Below are 23,372 nucleotides of genomic sequence, written 5' to 3' on the forward strand. Positions count from 1 at the left end.
TATATATTATTTTTTGGTGCTCCTTTCATAGTAGACCACCATGACAAAGCGCTTCAAGGGGCCCAAAGTGTTCAAGGGCCCGATTCGATTTAACGTTTAGCTGTGTTGCTGCACTTCAGTAATATAGGTATATGCATGTTATGTGCAAAATAATAATTGATAGGCAGAAATACCACTGTGTATTATATTGCAATATTAAATTAAATAATTACTGATATCAAGTCCTCTCAATCAACAAGCATGTGCGTTGGTTGGTTTTAAACATGAATCAATTGTATCACTAAGGCTGTATTTTCGGTGGTGACCATGGATTTCACGATTTCTATGAATTAGAACCAGTGCCGTGTAATAATAATAATAATAATAATAATAATAATAATAATAATATCCAATTCTCCTTGAATCTCCATGTCTGAAAGAATACTATTTTTAGCATTTAAAAATGCATTGATTAAACATTCGTTTCACCAGTGGACAACATGTTATATGAAATCCAGTTGAACTTGATTTACAGTGAATTATGAAACACATGGCATAGAGGGTTTTAAAAAATCTTGAATTACAAGACACAGAAAAGCTATATTTAGCTCTTGTTAACAGGATGAGAGTTTAGTAAAAAATATCCTCTATTTATTTTTTGCCAAGTTACCCTTTGTATTTTTTCATTTGTTGTTTTTAAATGGGATATTTTTATACCATTTTATTTTTACAATGGAAAAATGACCTATATTTTATTTTTGTAACAATTAGTGTGTGAAACACTAAGAAAACATTGATTTGTGTTTCTTCTTTGTATTTATTTTTTGTTGTTTTATGAAGAGTATGAAATCGCCTTGGTGCCCTTGGGTTGGATTTATGTTTTGCCTTTTTGCCCCCTAGAACTGCCTTGGTGCCCCTGAATTTTCACACCCAACGAAGGCAACATTGCCTTGCCCTTCATGATCTTAACCTCGTGCCCTGTTGGTTATTAAAGCTCTGTTTAGAACTCTGGATGTTCTTAGTGATGAGGTGCTGAAGGAGCTGTCTGCTGCTTACCAGAAGATGGTATGTATTCACTTATCCAGTTCTGATGAAACTAATTACTTTCTTGAAATACTATTTAAAAAATGTGAGTATATGGAGACTGCTTTCCTTCTGTCTGTTAATCAGACTTTGGAATGGTGGTAAACTCTTTGAGAGAGGGATAGTCTTATTTTCCTGACCTAGATCTTGGTTGTTATTTCCTCCTAATGATATGCAATCTTAACTGATTTGATTTACTTAATTTACGTAATTCCCAAGATCCCTGCGATGCAAAAGAGAATAATCACACCATATCTGGATGGGCCTGACCTAAGTTGTTTTGAGGAGGAGCTTGCTGTGGAGTAAGGCTGATGCAGACACAGAACCTGCATGCAGGTATGCACTCTCTGCTTTAAATAAATAAATAAAATTAACTGGAATGCATGTCCCTAACCCTTCCTAAACCTAAAGCCAATTATAATTATATATTTAATCTGGTGAAGATATTGATTCTAAATTGCATGATATGATAAATATTAAATTAAGACCAAAACTGTCTTTTTAAATTGCTGTTCAAGACAATGTGCTTAAGAGACTGTTAATCAAAGTAAAATGTAATGATTTAAATGATGGTGGTATTTTGATCTACCACCTTTCAGGTCAGTTGACTTAACCCAAATGTGTGAAAAGAAAAGTGATCCACATATTTCTACGTCTCCTTTTTTTCTTTCTTTTTACCCTTTTCAGAGAAACCCTTTTACAAAAGGCCAAGAAGAAGCCAAGGAGCAGCTCTGACAGTTCGGGGGGTTATAACCTCTCTGACATCATCCACAGCCCGACCTCCACAGGTCAGCAAGATCAGCACTGCTTTTAAACATTGGTTTTAATCTATGCTTGTAAAATGCTACTATTTTCCTTGAATGGAAAATAGTAGCATTTTCTTTTAAGGGGTAAATAGTAGCATTGTGGCAATGTGCCCCGCCCCTGTGTGCATGTGTGTGTTATATGTTGTATGTTGCGTGTGTTAACCATTTATTTTACAATAAAACGGCGCAAGCAAGTGCATTTACCATTTCATCCACCGTCTGTCTGTGTACTCCTTTCTGGTCTGACGTAACCACTAGAGTGTGCTTGTCACAAGCATATATACAGTTGTAGTCAAAAGTTTACATACCCCAATGGAAATGTGTAATTTCTAGACATTTCTCAAACAAAGAATTTTAGGAAAAATCTTTTGTAGCAAAAATGTTGCTTTTGTGGATGAGGGAAAAAAAGTTACAAGAAATAGATGTCTACAATTTATTTATTTAGGCAATTTCTTTTTGCAAAACTCAAAATGCTAATTCAAAAGTATTCATAACCTTTGATGCTATGATAGTATTGTCTACAAGGTGCTAGAAATTTCAATATGATAATGCAGAACCTAATTCTAGAAAAGTCTAGAAAATGGTGGATTGTAGGCGAGTATAAAACGGTTATGCATAGGATGATTGCTGTCATTACCAATAAGTGAATATGGGACAAAGTAAAGAGCTATTGTCAAAGGATACAAGATGATTTCCAAGCATTTGAGTATCCCAATTTCAACTATTGTTTCTATTATCAAGAAGTACATGAATCATGGTACTGTCACAACGCCACCTCGGTCTGGAAGAAAGGAGGTTCTTTCACCAAGAATAAGTATAAGAATTGTGAGGAAGGTTAATAACAATCTGAGATTGACTGCCAAAGATATTCAAAGTGAATTGGCTGCAAGTGGGACTGGGATTTCCATTTCAACCATAGGTCAAGTATTGCATGGTAAAGGTCTCAATGGTTGCAGGCCAAGGAAAAACAAAATCGAGCTATTTGGTCACGCTGATAGTGTTTACGTTTGGAGAAAGTCTGGTAAGGTGTGCAAAAAAAAGAACACCATACCTACTGTCAAGCATGGAGGCAGCAATATCCTTCTATGGGGCTGTTGGTCCTCTAGTGACAGAGGAAATTTAGTTCCAATACATTGTAAAATGGATTCTGTAGCATGACAAACGATACTGGCCAATCCTCTGAAACCCTCCGCTACAACACTTGTACAACAACCCAAAGCACATATCAAAGTCTACTTCAGAATGGTTAAAGAATAAGATCAAGGTTCTGGAATGGCCTAGTCAAAGTCCCGATCTAAATCCGATTTGAGAGTCTTGTTGAAGAAGACTGTGCACAAGAGAAGTCCTCTGAATTTGAATGAACTGGAACTAAAGAGGTTTTAAAAGAGGTTATTATTGCTAAAGGTGCCTCAACTAGCTAGTAATTTCATTTTTCTTGTCAGGGTATGTATACTTTTGAATTAGCATTTTTGAAGTTTTGCAAAAAAAATTTTAAAAACGCTGGAATAATTGTAGACATCTATTTATTTTAATTTTTTTCCCCTCATCCACAAAAGCAAAACTTTTGCTACAAAAGATTTTTCCTAAAATGATTTGTTTTCGAGAAATTTCTAGAAAGTATACATTTCCATTGGGGTATGTAAACTTTTGACTACAACTATGTGTGTGTGTGTGTCCCATTTAAATATCCTCTTGTGAACCAAATAATACAAACCTGGGAAAATACCAAATGTCATGGAATGAATTCCTTAGGAATATCATGTAGTGCTAACTAAAAGAAAATTACAATATCCTTACATACATGAATGCAATTAAGCCACCCCTGAAGGGGTCCTTATAAAGATTGCTCATTAGTCTGTTTGCTATCACTGGGGCAGTTTACAAGCAAAAACTGAAAAGCGTGACAACAGATCTCTCGCGCTTTCTTGGTCATGACAGTTCTGCTTCTGCTTCTCTTTTAGAGAGAGAATTTAGTCGTCCAAATGCAAACGACCTCATTAATAATAAAATATTGGGAGGGTTTATTTAAATATCACCAAACGCGCTGAAAAGAGATCAAGGATATTGTTCAAATAATGCATAGGGGTTTACATGAGGCTTTACGTGCTAGGCAGAGATGAAGAGAAGGTTACCCCCCATCTGTCTAGAATGCAAAAGGCTTGCAGTTAAAACGGTTCATGCTGCCAAGAAGAAAATAATAATAGTTATTACTATTATTGTTTAGAATTAGTTGTTCTAGAAATGGTAGAAGTATCATGTGTACAGAAAACCGACAGCACTCACTAATTCCCATTGCTGCTTTTCTTATGCTTCTTAGGCTACTGATGTCCTTTCACACACCCATATACAGCTCTGGAAAAAATTAAGAGACCACTGCAAAATTATCAGTTTCTCTGGTTTTACTATTTATAGGTATGTGTTTGGGTAAAATGAACATTTTTGTTTTATTCTATAAACTACTGACAACATTTCTCCCAAATTCCAAATAAAAATATTGTCATTTAGAGCATTTATTTGCAGAAAATTACAACTGGTCAAAATAACAAAAAGGATGCAGTGTTGTCAGACCTCGAATAATGCAAAGAAAATAAGTTCATATTCATTTTTAAACAACACAATACTAATGTTTTAACTTAGGAAGAGTTCAGAAATCAATATTTGGTGGAATAACCCTGATTTTCAAGCACAGCTTTCATGCGTCTTGGCATGCTGTCCACCAGTCTTTCACATTGATGTTGGGTGACTTTATGCCACTCCTGGCGCAAAAATTCAAGCAGCTTGGCTTTGTTTGATGGCTTGTGACCATCCATCTTCCTCTTGATCACATTCCAGAGGTTTTCAATGGGGTTCAGGTCTGGAGATTGGGCTGGCCATGACAGGGTCTTGTTCTGATGGTCCTCCATCCACACCTTGATTGACCTGGCTGTGTGGCATGGAGCATTGTCCTGCTGGAAAAACCAATCCTCAGAGTTGGGGAACATTGTCAGAGCAGAAGGAAGCTTTCTTCCAGGACAACCTTGTACTTGGCTTGATTCATGCCAAAGCTGCCCGATTCCAGCCTTGCTGAAGCACCCCCTTGTAGGCCGCTTGTAGGCCTCTCCAGGTCTCCGTCTAACCATTAGACGACCAGGTGTTGGGCAAAGCTGAAAATTGGACTCATCTGGGGGTGCTTCAGCAAGGCTGGAATCGGGCAGATTTGTCTTTGTGAAGGACACATGAATCAAGCCAAGTACAAGGTTGTCCTGGAAGAAAACTTGCTTCCTTCTGCTCTGACAATGTTCCCCTACTCTGAGGATTGGTTTTTCCAGCAGGACAATGCTCCATGCCACACAGCCAGGTCAATCAAGGTGTGGATGGAGGACCACCAGATCAAGACCCTGTCATGGCCAGCCCAATCTCCAGACCTGAACCCCATTGAAAACCTCTGGAATGTGATCAAGAGGAAGATGGATGGTCACAAGCCATCAAACAAAGCAAAGCTGCTTGAATTTTTGCGCCAGGAGTGTCATAAAGTCACCCAACATCAATGTGAAAGACTGGTGGACAGCATGCCAAGATGCATGAAAGCTGTGCTTGAAAATCAGGGTTATTCCACCAAATATTGATTTCTGAACTCTTCCTAAGTTAAAACATTAGTATTGTGTTGTTTAAAAATGAATATGAACTTATTTTCTTTGCATTATTCGAGGTCTGACAACACTGCATCTTTTTTGTTATTTTGACCAGTTGTAATTTTCTGCAAATAAATGCTCTAAATGACAATATTTTTATTTGGAATTTGGGAGAAATGTTGTCAGTAGTTTATAGAATAAAACAAAAATGTTCATTTTACCCAAACACATACCTATAAATAGTAAAACCAGAGAAACTGATAATTTTGCAGTGGTCTCTTAATTTTTTCCAGAGCTGTATATTAGTGTTAGTCAACTGCGTAACTGTTAATGTGCTAAACAAAAGTAGTATGCGTTCAATAATCATAAATATGCGTTAATGTGGAACAAATATATTAAAAACAACTCATGATGTGTTGGTTTCAAACACAGGTACTTTGTTGAAATATTAAAATTAATTATGCAGAAAATGTGGAAACTTACACAAACGCTGTTAATATAATAAATACATAATTTGTGTGTATTTGCTAATTAGTTATAAGGGTATACAAAATCATAGGCCTTTTTACAATGTAGTTGCGACAAAAATGGATGGATGGAGAAGACGCAGACAAACACTGGCTAGATTAAGTCTTGTATGGGAAGAACTCCTTCAGTCCCATGCAATGGGTGTGCAGGAAAGGAATCGTGCATCTATTCTTTCTCATCTAGAGCTTTCTTTCCAGCAGACACCCTCATCCACTTCGTTCCTATGTACAGACCTGGAGCTGGGGTAGGTACCTGCAGTTCTCTTGTTATTGTCTGCAGAAATTCGGCATGCAACGCAACCACCTCTTGGTGCTGCTGATCAGCGTGGTCCAGCCTTTCCAGAAGGTGGCTATATTGCCGATCCTGCCTGGCAGCGGTGCGTGCAATCAGACGGTACATCCTTCTGTACTCCAGGCGCATCAGACGATGCTCCTGGATCAGCAGCTACAGCGTTCAAACCAACTTTAATTTAAAGACCAGTTGTGAATTGCTTCACAGCTTTTGTTTTACATGTGAATCCTAAGAATAATATTTGAAAAACAAAACATCGCATATGCGCACACACTTAGCCTGACATGCGTAAAATGGCTTGATATCCACAACCATTTGTTTTTTCACAAATTATTATTAGGATTCACATGTAGAACAGAAGCTGTGAAACAATTCACAACTGGTCTTCTTTAAATTAAAGTTGGTTTGAAAATGCTAGCTGCTGTGGTTGGGGATATCAAGCACTTTTAATTGAAGCTGGGACGGTGGTATGTATATGCGATATGTTATTGTATTCACAAATTATTCTTAGGCTTTACAGGTAAAACACGGATTGTGAAACAATTCACATTTGGCATCCTTTAAATTAAAGTTGGTTTGAGCGCTGTAGCTGCAATGGTTGAGGAGATAACGCCATTTTACGCGTGTCAGGTAGGCTGTGTGTGTATATGCGGTATGTTATTGTTTTCACAATTTATTTGTTTGATTCACATGCAAAGGAGAGCTTGTGAAACAATTCACAATTGGTCTTCTTCACATTAAAGTTGGTTTGGACGCTCTAGCTACTGTGGTTGGGGAGATAAAGCCCTTTTACGCGTGGCTGAGGCTAAGTGTGCGTATGTGCGGTATGTTATTATTTTCCAGAAATTATTCTTAGGATTCACATGTAAAATCGATACTGTGAAACAATTCACAATTGGTCTCGTTTAAATTAAAGTTGGTTTGAGCACTCTAGCTTCTGTGGTTGGCGAGATACAGCCATTTTCATTCATGTCTGGTTAGCTTGAGTCGAATATCAAACGTCAAGCTAACTTTACCGCGGTAGCGTATTTTAGTTTAGAAAAGTAAATGATGACTGGCGCAATTACCATATTTTATTGTTGGGGCTGTGTGGCAAAGTGGTAAGTGGTAGCAGGTGTATAGCAGGTGCAGTGCAGATACCGTAATTCCAAGAATCACACAGACAACAAAGTACGGGTGAAAATGTTTTAATGGTTTATAATCCAATGGTCTGATGACCTGCCAGTAAATAATAAAGAGCTGGCAATACACAACAATGTGTATTGGGCAGTGATGAAACAAAGGGTTGCAGTCCCGCAAATGAAAAACACGGTACAAAACACACACAATTAGACACACACGATCACTGTGCCAAAGTGAGTGCTCTCAGTGCTTGTGGTGAAGTACTATATAATACGTGCTTTTAGTGAAACAGGTGCTGATAACAATGTTTATTCGTGACGGTAGTGCAGTGGTGATCCGGTTTCGTGCTGGCCCTTGGCGACAGCTCCGGATTTGTGTTTAGCCGTCTGGTGATAACAAACAAACAAAACACTCACAAATTATTTTCTTTTAATTATTTTGGGCAATCTCCCGGTCCTTCCAGTTTCCACGTCAAAACCCAAGCGAAGGAAAAGATTTACAATTCTCCAGCCCCTTTTATGCGATTATGCATGACCCCTTGGTAAACGATTACAGCTGACTCTATTGCCTGCAGCTGCTACCTCGTTTACCTTCCAGGTCAATACATTCTCGCACTGGAGTCTCGTCTTTTTCCAGGCTGATTGACTTCCCGACCCAGGGAATGAACTGTCAGGACAACCTGTCCAAAGCCTTTCCCTTTCGCTACTTTGTATCCTCACAGGTCGAGAGGGAGATTTACGACCAGAACTCATTATATTTCCGTCACAGGCTGGTATTTCACAGGACGTCTGGGAGGATGAGGATTCCAGCAAATCGTCCGATGCCACTGCCACTGGCCGGTCACCCATTAAGCAGTGCATTTCCGCCCAGAACCGAAATTGGGACCTCGAGCTTTGACCAGAGAACTGCAGGCATTTTCTCTCCTGCAGGTACAGATATTTCAGTTTCCTGAATTTATCTCGTACCTGCAGGAGCGTTCTATTTATACCAAGTTCAGCCAGAGCACCGGTAATACTGGTGAAAATGGTGGCATTTCTTTGGCGAGGTCGATCCAGTTCATCCATAACCCCGAGTTTCCTCATCCCTACTGCGGACCTGGTGCTGCGTGCTGTCAGAAGGGGTGGAAGCTTGAAACATACTGCGGGAAAAAAGCTACATTATTCGTAGCATTATTATTATTATGATAATAATGCTGATCATAACTATCTAGTAGTTCTCATGCATCGTTCATAATACACTGAAATGAATAAATAATGGTATAAATCAACATCTCTGTATGCAATTTATATATAATTTAGCCACGACCCTCATCAGGAGAAGCGGATTGATAATAATGGATGGATGGATATTTAACTGATTGTATTAGTAAGACTGGGATAAGGAAAATCTTTCTTACACTACAGAGGAGGACAGAAAGACCGTATCCCAGAGAAGAGCGTTCTTTTACATAGGGGAAGTGGAGAAGGTATCGTGTTATTTCATGAAAGTCTACTGTTAGTATTTTGCACGACTGTGGAGTTTGTTGCTATGGGACTAATTAGGCCAATTAGCGCGCACTTTACCGTGCTTTACCAAAGTGTAATGACACTTAAGTCACACACTTTTTTTGCCGTGCACATTTGGAACGAGCACAATCATGCGTCATTTGCACGTGACATGTCATGAATGCACTATAGTAGCACGATTAAGACTTGCATGTAAACACCGCCACTGTCGCTGTTTCTTATCGCGTTACTGACACCTGACTGGCTGAGCTAATGAAGGTTGAACTTTGATTAAACTGTGCATGGACATTAGTTACAAGTTCTAGTGTGTTATGCATATAAATCTGTTAATCATTTTTAAACACGTTTCATGCAATAAATAGGGGGTACTTTTACACTGTGGGGATTGATGCATGTAGATTTTGTTGTGAAACAAGATGTGTGTTCACAGTTCTATGCATTTATATTTATGCTGGATAAGGGCGTCAGCTAAGAAATGAATAATAATAATAATTTAGGAAGACCACAGTAATTGGGGGAAGTGAAAATCTATGGGTACTGTGCTACAGTCAGCACTATATACGACACTCGGATGCATGTCAGTCACGTTTTACCGTCCTTGTATTAAGAATAAAATCAATCCCCATTATATTTTTATATAGGTGTGTGCATGTATGTAACAAAGTAATGCACTTACCTGTCACACGCGATTTCCGACTCCAGTTTTTTTTATACAAAGCCCATCTCTTCAACGTTACAATTGACTTGTTTAACCGTCACAGCCCGCGTTTTATTTTTTGGTTTTTCTGGCATGGCAAGTAAATCAGTCTGTCTTTATTGTTCACTGCAGTTACACAGCACTTCCTCCAAAAACAAAGCGAACGAGAGAAGGCACGGTGAGTTAATCATTAAACAGTTTTAGATACCTTGATGCATTAAAAAAAAAATCTGTGATCTTTAGTTGCTTTTGTGCATTTTCATTTGCAAGTGTACTGTGACATTAAGGCCTTATCCAGCACTATATTCTGCAATTGTGAAGACTGATTGTGGATACTGTTTTAATTCTGGAAACTAGTGTTATTTTTTTATTTATTTTTATTTTTTACATCTTTTGCATTCTCTTTTACGTTTTTAAGCAGTTCTGTACATGGATAACAATTTTATTTAATTTTTCTGTTGTGTCGTTAATGGGGAATTTTACATACTGCTACAATACGTACCGGATTTAAAAGTATGTACTGTATTACAGTTCACGTGTCCAGTCGTCTCTTTTGGCAAGTGATATTTTCAGAATCATATCGTTCTGTTGAAAATATAGTACTGTACCAACAAAACCAACTACACTACATCTAAATGGAAGCCTACTCATTTTAACACAGGCCTTTCAGCTATGTATTTTTGACATTGTATCTTTTTTGTTTTCCCTGAAAAAGCGGACAAGTTTGTCTCTTACTGCTGCGTTATTTCCCCAAGTTTATGCACTAACAAATTTTCAATGAAAGAATAAACATCTTCCTGTACAGTTCCTCAAACGAAAGTCATATTTTTCTTTCCGTACAAAATGCGTGTGTGTGTGCAGGGCAGGGGGTTGTTTGGGTGGTAGAGGGCAGGTTACAACGTGCTCACCTACATACGCGTCAAATCAGATGAAATAATCAGATATGCATCACACTCGTTTAACCGTCACTGAAGTCAACATTTTATAGGGTTGGCTATGCGAGTACTGACTGTAGTTTTGAGACTTTAAGATGACCTTATAGTACCTGGAAGCATAACATTTATATGTCCTCTCTAATTGTTGGATCTGAGATCCTTCATGGAAATGGAAGCAAATCTACAAAACCGTGAAGCTACTCCTAAAAATATTTCAGAGTAAGTACTGTTTTTTTTCCCCTGGCCCAAATATGACTGGAAAACTCAGCAATATAAAGTTAGCAGGATCACTTAGATTGGCATGGAAGTACAGTATGCTAAATGGTAAAACTAACATGGTCTTTAAATTCCAATGAGTACATGACAGTGTTAACAGGCTGTGTGCTGTTATGCTACATCTTCTGGGAATAAAAGACCTGCAGTACAAAGTGAGATTAATTCATTCCAGCGACTGCCATGGGTTTGATTAAAATCTGTTGGCTTCCAGTGAGATGTTTTTCAAAATATCCAGAGCTGCTGGAAAATGCCTTGGAGGAGTGTAACAGGGGGAGACCTGTGCTGACTCTGCTGGCGTATTCTTAGTGCTGCAGGAAGAGGGCAGCAGTCGTCCAATACCCGCCTGTCAGTCATGGCAGTGACACAGAGAGGTGGGAGAGTGGGTGTGTGGGCTTTTCTTCTCTCTGAGTGGCTGAAAGGCGGGTCTTGGGGGGGATTGCTAGCCCTATAAAATAATACTCCACTGTTTCCTCAGCTCTACCCTTTTAAAAGACGTACCGGGAAGTACGGGAGCTCGGGTCGAGAGCTGGGAACAGCCGGGACCGAGAGAAAACCGGGAACAAAAAGAAAACGGAAAGTAAACTTAATATTAGTGGGGAACCCGTGGGCAGACCCCCTGTGTAGTTCTAGGGTAGACTGAGAAGACGGTCAGAGTAGGACGGAGACCCGGGCCGTGCGGCTAGCGACGGCTGGGGTAACGCTGCCGAAGTGCAGCACCTTTTATTTGTAGTTTTGTTACTTTGTTTTATTTTCCTTTTTACTTTCGCCTTTGGTTTTTGAATTAATGTTTGAGCACTTGTAAGTGCGCCCGCACTTGTTCTGTACCGCATCTGGTATTTCCGTGGTTCTGTTTTATCATTGCTTGTAGGCAGACCACGGTGAACAGCGCCCTCTGCGGGCTAAAAGAAAAAATACACTCGGCACAATAAAACTTGGCACTTGTGCGGTGCTTCAAGTACACCTTCTGTCTCCTGTGTGTCAGTGAATCAAGAGAACACCCTGGACAAAATCTGGTCCAGGGTGTTCTCTTGAATACTGTTTATCAATGCCAAAAAAAGCAAAGCTGCATTTAGAATATACTGCATTTGGACAATAGAAGGGGTAACTGTTGGGGATGAAAATCTGCAGTGAGATGTGTGCAGAATTTTTTTTAATTGTTTTTTTGTGAAAGAAGTGATTATAGCAAACAATGGAGAACCATTGTTGTTGTTTTTTTTCCAGTAATCTTAGTAAACCTGCGATACATGGAACCAAGATTTCCCAGAAGCAAAGAGAAATTATTGCTATGGCAGCTAGAGAGTGCAGCTCAAGAGCAAGGGGTGGGGACAGCACCCCCTTGAAGTCCAGTCCATCCACACTGTCTAAGACTGAAAAAGCATGGTTGGTTCATACAGTTCCACTTTTCATAGATGGTTTTACTTTTATAGAAGGGTAATACTACATTTATAGTGCTTGTTTAGGTGATTACTACAGAATAAGTTATTGTTTAGAGAATATCCGAGACAGAGCCAATGTTTTTATACTAGTGAGGGAAGTGGTTGTGTATACGTTGATGTATCCTGTGGTTATAGCTGTTATAGGACACATGCTTTATCAGCAATGTGCTGATGTAAGGTACTCTCAGCTATCTGAAATGCAGCAAATTAAAAAAAACAAAACAAAAAAACAACTTTGAGTTATTGCTGCAAATGTTTTCTTTTGAGTCTGACTTCAGTCATTCCAAGGCTTGCTGTGAATGGGACCCTGTGTGATGTTTGTTTAGTTTGTTTATACATACTGTATTTGCAATCCCAAATAATGTAACAAGTGCATTGCATTCATTTAAACAAGGAACCTGGTTGGTGGTCATGTAATCCCCTGTATAAATGCATTGTAATATAGTTGGGCAGCAGAGTGGAGTAGTGGTTAGGGCTCTGGACTCTTGACCGGAGGGTTGTGGGTTCAATCCCAGGTGGGGGAAACTGCTGCTGTACCCTTGAGCAAGGCACTTTACCTAGATTGCTCCAGTAAAAACCCAATTGTATAAATGGGTAATTGTACGTTCCTTAATTTTGAATGTGCTGTAATTACACAATTTAGTCATTTTATTAAATGTTTATTGATGAGCAAAATAATACATAAGTACAGAAATTATATTAGACAAAAGTAATTTTACATGAATATGTCTCTTAAATTGTGACAAAGCCTATATATAGTAATACAGTGCAAGTTGCACATTTTATACTTTCTTAATTGTATTGGGACATCCTAATATACAGCCTGTTCACTGTGATGTCTTTCTGAAGCCCACAGCCTCAGCAGATGGGGAGAATGTACCATATTGGTGCATTAGTTTATAAAATGTGACCGAAAACTAACATGTTTCTTGACGGTTCTGTAGCATAGTTGTAATTTTCTCCATACTGGCTAGTTCACAACAAAGTCCCAACCACATAGCTATTGGGTATTAATGTGACCATTTAAGAGATCCTTGAAGTAAATGTATCACCATTGAGTGTTTTTAAAAATAAGAATGGCTTTGTTATTTCTGTTTGCTTTTTTGTCAGGGCGACTCCTCTGCACGGTTCTCCCTCCCCCAAGTCATTCCTGGATCTTCTGATGGAGGAGGAGGAGACAGTAAGACCTGTTCTCTCATCCGGCAGTGTTATCAAAAAGGTTTCTTTCAAAGACACTGAGCAGCATGAAAATGAAAAGAAGCTGCCCGGGTAAGGAGCAGACTGGCTGTTTTAATGGGAATTATACCATTGCACATAATAACTGAAGCGTAATGAAATTTGGTCCACTAAACCATGTGAAAATGCTGATTTTATACCTAACAGTTCCTTGACTTTAAATTCATGTACTTATGTACAGTAAATAATACACTGGTTTTATTGTAAGCCGAGGCATTTATAGTTAGCTATGTATAGTTAGATGCACAAAAGCATGCATTGGTCTATGTAAAACTGTAGAAGTATCAATATTACCCCCATATATTTACTCAGAAAAAAAAGATATGTAAGTATTTGCAATATATACTGAAATTCCTTGGAAATGTTGCATAAAACACATTGTAAACAAGAGGCTTATCTCAGGAGGTTAATGGGGAGACTAAACCCAGAATTGTCTGGATACATTTCAAAGTGAAAAATAAAGTTTGGAAATCAAAAACATAGCAAAACAATAAAGGGGCATGACTGTGTCAATGAGAGGAGTTTTGAAACACCTTTTGTTGTCACACCTTATATGTGTTGAAAGCTTGTAGTAGTGTCAATGAGTGGGTGAGTTCTTTCATCATAGAAAAGTTATCTTGTGCTGTGAACTATTCACGGACCTATGCCGGTGAAGGTTAATTGAAAGCTGCTTTCACATGTGTTCTCCCCAGCAAGAGGGCAGTGGTTTTAATGTCAGTGTTAATGGTACTTGCCACTAGGTGGCACTGTTACATTGTTCATTGCGTTGTGTAAAACTAGTGTATTGTAAAACTAGTGTATTGTGTTATCTTAAAACTAGTCAATGCACTTGAGTAAAACTGTTACTACTAGATGTATAACATGTTTTATTGTACATAACTCAACTGTTGGCTTCAGGGAAAAGTAGGACCAGAAAATATTTTTTATTGTAGTGCTGTGACATATTTACTTGAGCAATTTGTACTAATTTATGAAACCATGTACGTGTTTTATAGTAAGTCTCAAAATGTCAATACATTAATACAATAATTTTTTGCATACAAACAGCAGGATTTTCAAAAACAGCTCATTTTAAGAGTATATACAATTACACATCGATCGCTAGTCTTAATAACCATTTGTATTTTAAAAGCTATGTTTTCCTGTTTTCAGTCAGGTTTTGTAAAAGTCTTAGTCACCTAGTAATTTAGCCTCTTTATAAAATCATGCCTAAAGTGTAGTAAGTTTTTGCATTGCTGGTAGTTGGGGGAGTTGTTCACGTAAAATGGTTCCTCAAAATGAACACAGTACAGATAATGGGTTAAATCTTTTATTTTGTATACTCTACCCTTGTATCTCATACATCAACACAATACAGTTTTTAGAATCTATTTACATAATAATAGTTAAACAGTATAGCTAATCTTAATTTGATGTAATGTCCATCTGATAGAAGCCATTTATATAGTATACATATCTCTGTTGTTGAAGAAATGTAATTATGTGCAGTTTTTGTTCTCTTTTTTTATCATTATTTTTTTTTTGTAAACCACATTTAAGCTGCTGTTGAAAAAACCACATTGACTTTGATAATGATCTTGTTGACGTGAAACATCAAAAAAAAAAAAAAAAGAAAAATAGTAATAATACAAAAAGAGCCATAGCCTATTTAGAATCTGTTGATTTGCAGTCAAACACGTTTGTGTAGCTGAGTGGTGAGCAAGTACCTGAACTAGACCCAGCTCTATTTTGGATGCTAGAATGCATTGGTGGTATTCTTTATTGTTCCCACTGCAACAAAGACCCTGTCTTGTGAGAACCCATTTTAGTGCAGCATGTTTACTGTTTTTATGTTACTTGCTTGTAGATGGCCAGCCAAAAGCACCCACAGTATAGGTGACCACATCCCTACATCAGCACAAGCAGATGGCTACAAGTAAGCATTTTTTTTTTTAAATTTGATGATGTAGTATGTAACCCACAGAGAAAAGGTGTTGGTAGCAGTGTGTGAAAATGTAGATCATTTAATCACAGGGCCAAAGAATCGTTCAAGAATACCATGATGTGTGCTTTTCCATCAAATGCTGGATTACTTGCTTTATGAACCACAAAGCATTCAGTGAAGTGCAGTGGTCATGATGAGCCTAGCAACAGTATTCGATTTGCTCTGTGCTGTATTACACCTCTTTGTCGGAACTTCACCTGTTAAAAATGCTTGCTTTACTGGGCTACTGTGGCGGAGTGTCCCGCCCCTATTTATTATTATTTGTATTTGTTTGTAGATAAAAGCGCTGCGTCTTTTGTTGTTTTTTATATTTATATTTAAAAACCCTGTGAGGATGCATGACTGATCAGCTACTGATTATTTAACTAGCTGACAGTCATGCATCCTTACCAAACTGTGGCCGAGGGGTAATAAGATAATTAACAGCTAGTTAACTCCTCGGCCAGAGTATAAGAGCCTGCAGCTGTCCGTGCTGCAGGGTTGGGTGCAGAGAGGAGGTACGGGGAGATAGAGAGGAGACAGAAATTAACAATTGGTGCTGGATTAGCCAGCACGACACTTACTTGTTTGTCTGTCTGATTCGTTTGGCCCTCGTGCCCTTTTGTTTTGTTGTTTTGTTAAAATCATTTGTTTTGTTTATTTGATTTATTAAATACGCTGACCACCGATGCGTTCAGCTTCACCCGCCCATCCATTGTTGTGATTCAGTTTCTTCCTGGTCTGTGACGTCACCACACTTCACCACTGCGAGCCATCCTGCCACAGCTACCCAGTATTAATGTTTTCATCATTAGCCCCAGGCAGGAATAGTTGGGTTACTGTAACACACACGAGCTGGCCAAAAAAAGGGAATGTTATTAAAATCTGCAAGGTGTGCAATTGTATTTGGTCATGTGTCATGACACGCTGTAGTTGCCAAAGTTGGCCTTCCAGTATTGGTCTTTTATTCCAAAACTGTTCTAAATTTTTTAATTGAACCATCAAAAAATCCATCCAGTCCATAAAGTAGTTAATGATCTCATTTTACCTGTTAAACCTGGAGTGGAATGGCCCTCCAAGACTGCGACTGGACACTCCTGTATAAGCTGTATAAGCTGTGTGGGAGTTGTATGCAACTATTCAGCAACAATAATAGGAAAGCAGAATGATCTTGGCGACTTCACAAGGGTAATAGGCGGCCCGTAACTGGCTTGTCTCTGAACGCAGAGGCCGCATTGACCAACATGTCCCATCAGAACTACCTCAGAGTTGTTCCAATGCTTTCAGGAATCCACCACAAGGATGCAGAATTCCCAAGCGTGTCACTCTAATTTTGATTTACATGTCAGTCGAGAAACCGAGGGTTAGTGAGAAACTTCTAACCCCCTTCCTCTGTGAACAAGGGTGTTAAGACATTTGAAAATGCTGATCAACAAGCATGGACACTTTTCACATTACTTTTCTTTATTGTGCTGTAATGAGCATGACTTGCAGCTCAGTTATATACACCATTTTTTGTTATGATCACAATTTCTGTATTTACACCTTTTTTTCATATTTTCCTTAAACTGTAATATTAAAATGAAGGGGCATTTTCAATACAACTTAATAAGTGGAAAACCCAGGCTGATGGATCCTATGTCAGGAGAAGAAGAATGAGGTTCTGCTTATGAGAGTCTACAAGGCACAATAGAGGCACAGGGCACAAGTCACTCACTGACGGCACAGTTGTTGAAAGAAACTTGAAGGCCCTTAAGGCTTGATGAAAGAACTACAGCAGCCTGAAGAAATCGAAGCCAAATATCATGTATTAAAATAAACTGCATTAATGCATGTTGAGAAAATGGCAAGTTTTTCTCTAAATACTAAATACACTGAACAAAAATATAAACGCAACACGTAAAGTGTTGGTCCCATGTTTCATGAGCTGAAATAAAAGATCCCAGAAATTTTCCATACGCACAAAAAGCTTATTTCTCTCAAATTTTGTGCACAAATTTGTTTACATCCCTGTTAGTGAGCATTTCTCCTTTGCCAAGATAATCCATCCACCTGACAGGTGTGGCATATCATGAAGCTGATTAAACAGCATGATCATTACACAGGTGCACCTTGTGCTGGGGACAATAAAAGGCCACTAAAAAATGTGCAGTTTTGTCACACAACACAATGCCACAGATGTCTCAAGTTTTGAGGGAGTGTGCAATTGGCATGCTGACTGCAGGAATGTCCACCAGAGCTGTTGCCAGAGAACTGAATGTTCATTTCTCTACCATAAGCCGCCTCCAACGTCGTTTTAGAAAGTTTGGCAGTACGTCAAACCGGCCTCACAACCGCAGACCACGTGTAACCACGCCAGCCCAGGACCTCCACATCCGGCTTCTTCACCTGCGGGATCATCTGAGACCAGCCATTCGGACAGCTGATGAAACTGTGGGTTTGCACAACCGAAGAATTTCTGCACAAACTGTCAGAAACCGTCTCATGGAAGCTCATCTGCGTGCTCGTCGTCCTCACCAGGGTCTTGACCTGACTGCAGTTTGGCGTCGTAACTGACTTCAGTGGGCAAATGCTCACCTTCGATGGCCGCTGGCACGCTGGAGAAGTGTGCTCTTCACGGATCAATCCCGGTTTCAACTGTACTGGGCAGATGGCAGACAGCGTGTATGGCGTCGTGTGGGCAAGCGGTTTGCTGATGTTAACGTTGTGAACAGAGTGCCCCATGGTGGCGGTGGGGTTATGGTATGGGCAGGCATAAGCTACGGACAACGAACACAATTGCATTTTATCGATGGCAATTTGAATGCACACAGATACCGTGACGAGATCCTGAGGCCCATTGTCGTGCCATTCATCCGCCGCCATCACCTCATGTTTCAGCATGATAATGCACGGCGCCATGTCGCAAGGATCTGTACACAATTCATGGAAGCTGAAAATGTCCCAGTTCTTCCATGGCCTGCATACTCACCAGACATGTCACCCATTGAGCATGTTTAGGATGCTCTGGATCGACATGTACGACAGCGTGTTCCAGTTCCCGCCAATATCCAGCAACTTCGCACAGCCACTGAAGAGGAGTGGGACAACATTCCACAGGCCACAATCAACAGCCTGATCAACTCTATGCGAAGGAGATGTGTCGCGCTGCATGAGACAAATGGTGGTCACACCAGATACTGACTGGTTTTCTGATCCACGCCCCTACCTTTTTTTAAGGTATCTGTGACCAACAGATGCATATCTGTATTCCCAGTCATGTGAAATCCATAGATTAGGGCCTAATGAATTTATTTCAATTGACTGATTTCCTTATATGAACTGTAACTCAGTAAAATCTTTGAAATTGTTGCATGTTGCGTTTATATTTTTGTTCAGTGTAAAAATGCAGATGATTACTTACTCATCAGACATTTCTCTGTATTCCCCAACAATAGCAGAGTTATGTTATGGTTTTGATTTTGTCTTCTCTTTCTTCAGTCCCTGGTTGAAGCCTGCAGTGAACAGTCCTCCCGCAGTGGCTCCAGTTACTTTTGCAGCTATTGTGGAGGAAGAACAGCAACAGGAAGCTGCTCTTCTTAGAAGCAGAGAGAAGCCTTTGGCATTGATCCAGGTAAAATCTCTCTGCATATTGCTGCCACATTTAAAACTGAGGCATCTCCTTTTAAAGGTTAATGTGTGACCCTGTTTGTCAGATCTCAGGGGGATGTGTGGTAGAACATACATTTTAATACTACGCTTGTCATAATCCTTTTCCATTTAGGAGCAGAAAGAACCAAAGGTGCCGTACAGCTTAATTCGGAACATCAAGGATGAATTTTGCAATGCAGAATTGAAAAGCTAAATAAGGCTTATCATACCAAGACTAATGATGCCTAATCTTACTTTTCTGCTAACAAAATTATGATTTAATAAAGGTCCGGGTAACATTTTAAAATCACTTGTCGGTAACCCCTCAGTCATTGAATCAACCTGTAATTATCCTTGCCGTTATGTTAATGACCTCTTTTCATGATGTTTACTAGCATTCTGCGTGGTTCTTATTGCAATTGATTAAACTCAGACTTAAAAATAAGCGTGCGAGTAATTGCAATGAGAACCAATAAGAATGATTTAAAAACATATTTTTTCCTTTCAAATCTTTTCAAACATCATTTAGCTCCTCCAGCTATAATCCCGATCCAGTGTTGTGCATTTATTTGAGATCATCATTTGTTTTCTCAGGACTGTGCCATTGCTTTGGTCCTGTCCCTCTGTCAATCTGGTGTATGCTTTAATTTCATCTGGAATTCATTCGTGTAATTCCTTGCCCTACAAGGGGTTTCACTTGTAAAGACCAGCTTATCTAGAGTTGTTTGACTTTCCTCCCATTTTTTGTAAGAAAAATGATAACATTAACAGATTGAGGAGTGTGCTACTCAAGATTTACTCATCCACTACAATGCTTTTGACAACCCAGATGAGTTCATCACAGTGGAGAAAGCGTCCCAAGGACCTATAGCAATTCCAATGTGGAATAAACACTGAGCCTCCATGTCCCCAGATTTGGATTTTGGAGTTGGATTAAATATAGGTACTCCTACCAGACACTAACTAGACCTCAGTATTTTGGTGTAGCAGTGTGTCTGAACTAGTAAGCTTTTCATTTGTAGATTAGGATTCAGCATTTTTAAACGGTGGTTGTCCACAGCTTGTATTACCACTGTGTTATTTTGATGGAGGAGGAAATGCAAACTCTGTATGTTTGTGCTTTCAGAAACTTTGTATTGTGTGTATTCTCGCATCTTAAGCTCATTAATAAAATTACATTATACACTAGAAATGTTATTCTGGCCTTTGTGCCTTTTTTTAATGCAGAGCATGTATGGCCTTATTGGTATATGATTGTAAGCAGCAATGCAAAATATTAGAGCATTCAGACATTTGCATTTTAATGTGCTTGAATTACTTGCTGCTTAATTTAGGGGGGTGGGGGGGTTGTGCGGGGTTGTCGAAATAATCATTAGTCTGTAATCAAATGAAACACAAAGCAAGTGTGGTGTAATGTAATACAAAGTAATTTGATTAAGCTGGGGAATGTGTCACTTTAGGATTCTGCTGGAAATACAGCAGCATGCAACTTGGAACAATACATAACTCACCTGTGCATTGCATGTCCCTTTACATTTATTTCCATTTGTTTCAATATTGATGTTAAAAGATGTTTGTGCAAGTTAATATTCCAATTTTACAGGAATGCCAAAAGATAAGAATACGTATAAATATGGTTGATTTGAATGCATGAAAAATGATGTATTGCTGGAAAGAAACTGGAAGCTTGTTGCTGTTGGGAATCTTCCAAAACAAAATAGCACAGCATCTTACATTGACAAATGAGTTTACTGTCATGATTATATAATTTGCACTTCTTATTTTTGCCTCTTGAATGACCAGAAATAAACCATTAGTTAATTACAATAGTTCAAACAGTTCCAGAATAATTTAGTTGCCAAGTAATTACTTTAGGTCCACTTTTTAATGGAGACGGGCATGTTATGTGTGGTTCACTTGTTAGTATTTATGCCAATATGTTTATTTGACACACAATTCTCTTATTTCTGGATAGAAAGATTTATTCCACATATGCTAATAATAGGAATAGTGGTTTTGCGTGCGTTTTCTGATTCCAAATTTTAATGTAATCCTGCTTGTGCTCGTTTTCAGAAAGGGATTTTGAGTCTGAAACAGCTCACGTAAATTTTAAACAAATGTAACCAACGTTTCTATATTTTTATAACTAGCATTATGTTAAATTGTTGTTTTGAAGTTGGCCCCAGTTAGTATTTTATGTGTGTCTCTATATATATATATATATAAATTATATATAATTTATATATATATTTATTATTATTATTATTTATTTCTTAGCAGACGCCCTTATCCAGGGCGACTTACAATCGTAAGCAAATACATTTCAAGTGTTACAATACAAGTAAAACAATAAGAGCAAGAAATACAATAACTTTTGTTCAAGCAAAGTACAAGTGTGACAAACCACAATTCAATAATACAGCAGATAATAGTGATAGTTACATCAGGATATGATTAAATACAAAGTACTACAGGTTAAACACTTGGCAGATTACAGTATTCTGAAGTACAGGATTAAATGAAGTAAAATAGGGGGCAGATAAGAGCAAAATAAAGCACATTTACATGAAGGGTGTTCCAGGATACAAACAGAGGAGTTCTACAGGTGCTGTTTGAAGAGGTGAGTCTTAAGGAGGCGCCGGAATGTGGTCAGGGACTGGGCAGTCCTGACATCTGTAGGAAGGTCATTCCACCACTGCGGAGCAAGGGTGGAGAAGGAGCGGGCTCTGGAGGCAGGGGAGCGTAGTGGAGGTAGAGCTAGTCTTCTAGTGCAGGCGGAGCGGAGAGGTCGAGTGGGGGTGTAGGGAGAGATGAGGGTCTGGAGGTAGCTGGGTGCAGTCTGGTTAAGGCATCTGTAGGCTAGTACAAGAGTCTTGAACTGGATGCGAGCGGTGATCGGGAGCCAGTGGAGCGAGCGGAGTAGTGGAGTAGCGTGGGCGAAGCGAGGCAGAGAGAACACCAGGCGGGCAGCAGAGTTCTGGATGGGTGGTGGACGCAGGGAGGCCAGCCAGGAGGGAGTTGCAGTAGTCTAGGCGGGAGAGTACCAAGGCCTGGACCAGGAGCTGGGTAGCATAGTTGGTGAGGAAGGGTCGGATTCTTCGGATGTTGCTCAGGAAGAATCGGCAAGTGCGTGCCAGAGTGGAGATGTGCTGGGAATAAGAGAGGCAGGGGTCCAGGGTGACTCCAAGGTTCTTAGCGGAGGAAGAGGGAGAGAGTGTGGTAGATTCCAGAGGAACAGAGATAGAGATCAGATTTATATATATATATATATATATATATATATATATATATATATATATATATATATATAATATATATATATATATATATATAAAATAAATGAATGAATGAATGAATACAGGGCACTTGACTTCCTTAGCAATCTAGTCATATGTCCGCTCATCCTCTCAAATATTACAAGCAGAGCCGGGGGTCCATTCTTTTGGGGGGCAAGTGAGTCTCACTTCCCTGACCTGTCGCAGCTCATGTGCTAATCTTACCTCGTCACCCAAGGCTCTGTTCTGTTTCCCTTGGGACGTGGCCTGCTTTATGCTCTTAGTGCCAAGTCCCAGACTAAGCCATCTCTATCTGTTCCAGGTTCCCTGCGGGATGCCTCTCTGCTCCCGGTTTCAGAGGCCTGCACCTCACCTCGTCCGAGGGCAGCACCAGATCAGTTAGGGAATCCTTTTCTATCTCTCCTTTCAGGTCCCCGAGAGGCGCCTCTGCCAAGTCAGAGCCCTTTTATGTGTTTTCAGATCCTCAAGGCTTCAGCCTTCGACCAAGCCCGTTCCTATGTAAAGGCGGCTCATCGATCGGGGATCTCTTCCTATACTAACTTCAATTCCGGGACGCTCCAAGCCCGCTTCTAAGTCTGGGCCATTGGCTTGCCTTCTATCCTGACTCCGGGCTCTCTTAATCCGCCTCTGTCCCATTAACAAGCTTGTTTCTGCTTCCTCTGCTCTACCCTTACAGCCTTAGCAAACGCCCCACAAAATTATATATATATATATATATATATATATATATATATATATATATATATACAGGTAGTGAACCAAAAAATGGAAACACCTGGGTAAATGAGGGACACCAAGTATATTGAAAGCCATGGCTTCCACACAGGTGTGGCCCATGCGTTAATTAAGCAAATGACATCCCAGCATGCTTAGGGTCATATATAAAAATGCTGGACAGGCCTGGTTGCCTATAATTATGGCTAGCATGGCTGCAAGAGGAGACCTCAGTGACTTTGAAAGAGGGGTGATGGTTGGGGC

General features: G+C 39.4%; 1 protein-coding gene across 3 annotated transcripts in view; it reads left to right on the forward strand.

The window, feature by feature from the left end:
• Positions 1-21,102, forward strand: part of LOC117410642 (inhibitor of Bruton tyrosine kinase-like) — a 52,232-nt gene extending 31,130 nt beyond the window's left edge. Inside the window, exons 5-12 of one of the 3 annotated variants that reach the window (XM_059025638.1) lie at positions 880-1,044; positions 1,282-1,398; positions 1,750-1,850; positions 6,205-6,251; positions 13,380-13,538; positions 15,352-15,420; positions 18,949-19,081; positions 19,870-20,418. In XM_059025638.1, coding sequence (XP_058881621.1) covers positions 1,374-1,398; positions 1,750-1,850; positions 6,205-6,251; positions 13,380-13,538; positions 15,352-15,420; positions 18,949-19,081; positions 19,870-19,995 — 660 coding nt within the window. In that variant the 5' untranslated portion in view covers positions 880-1,044; positions 1,282-1,373 and the 3' untranslated portion in view covers positions 19,996-20,418. Of the gene's footprint in view, positions 1-879; positions 1,045-1,281; positions 1,399-1,749; positions 1,851-6,204; positions 6,252-9,846; positions 12,214-13,379; positions 13,539-15,351; positions 15,421-18,948; positions 19,082-19,231 lie in introns of those variants that run through there. The other 2 variants (XM_034017344.3, XM_059025637.1) reach the window with 2 other exon arrangements.
• The last annotated feature ends 2,270 nt before the right edge of the window (positions 21,103-23,372 follow it).

Source organism: Acipenser ruthenus, chromosome 6, assembly GCF_902713425.1.
Source record: "Acipenser ruthenus chromosome 6, fAciRut3.2 maternal haplotype, whole genome shotgun sequence".
NCBI lineage: Eukaryota > Metazoa > Chordata > Actinopteri > Acipenseriformes > Acipenseridae > Acipenser > Acipenser ruthenus.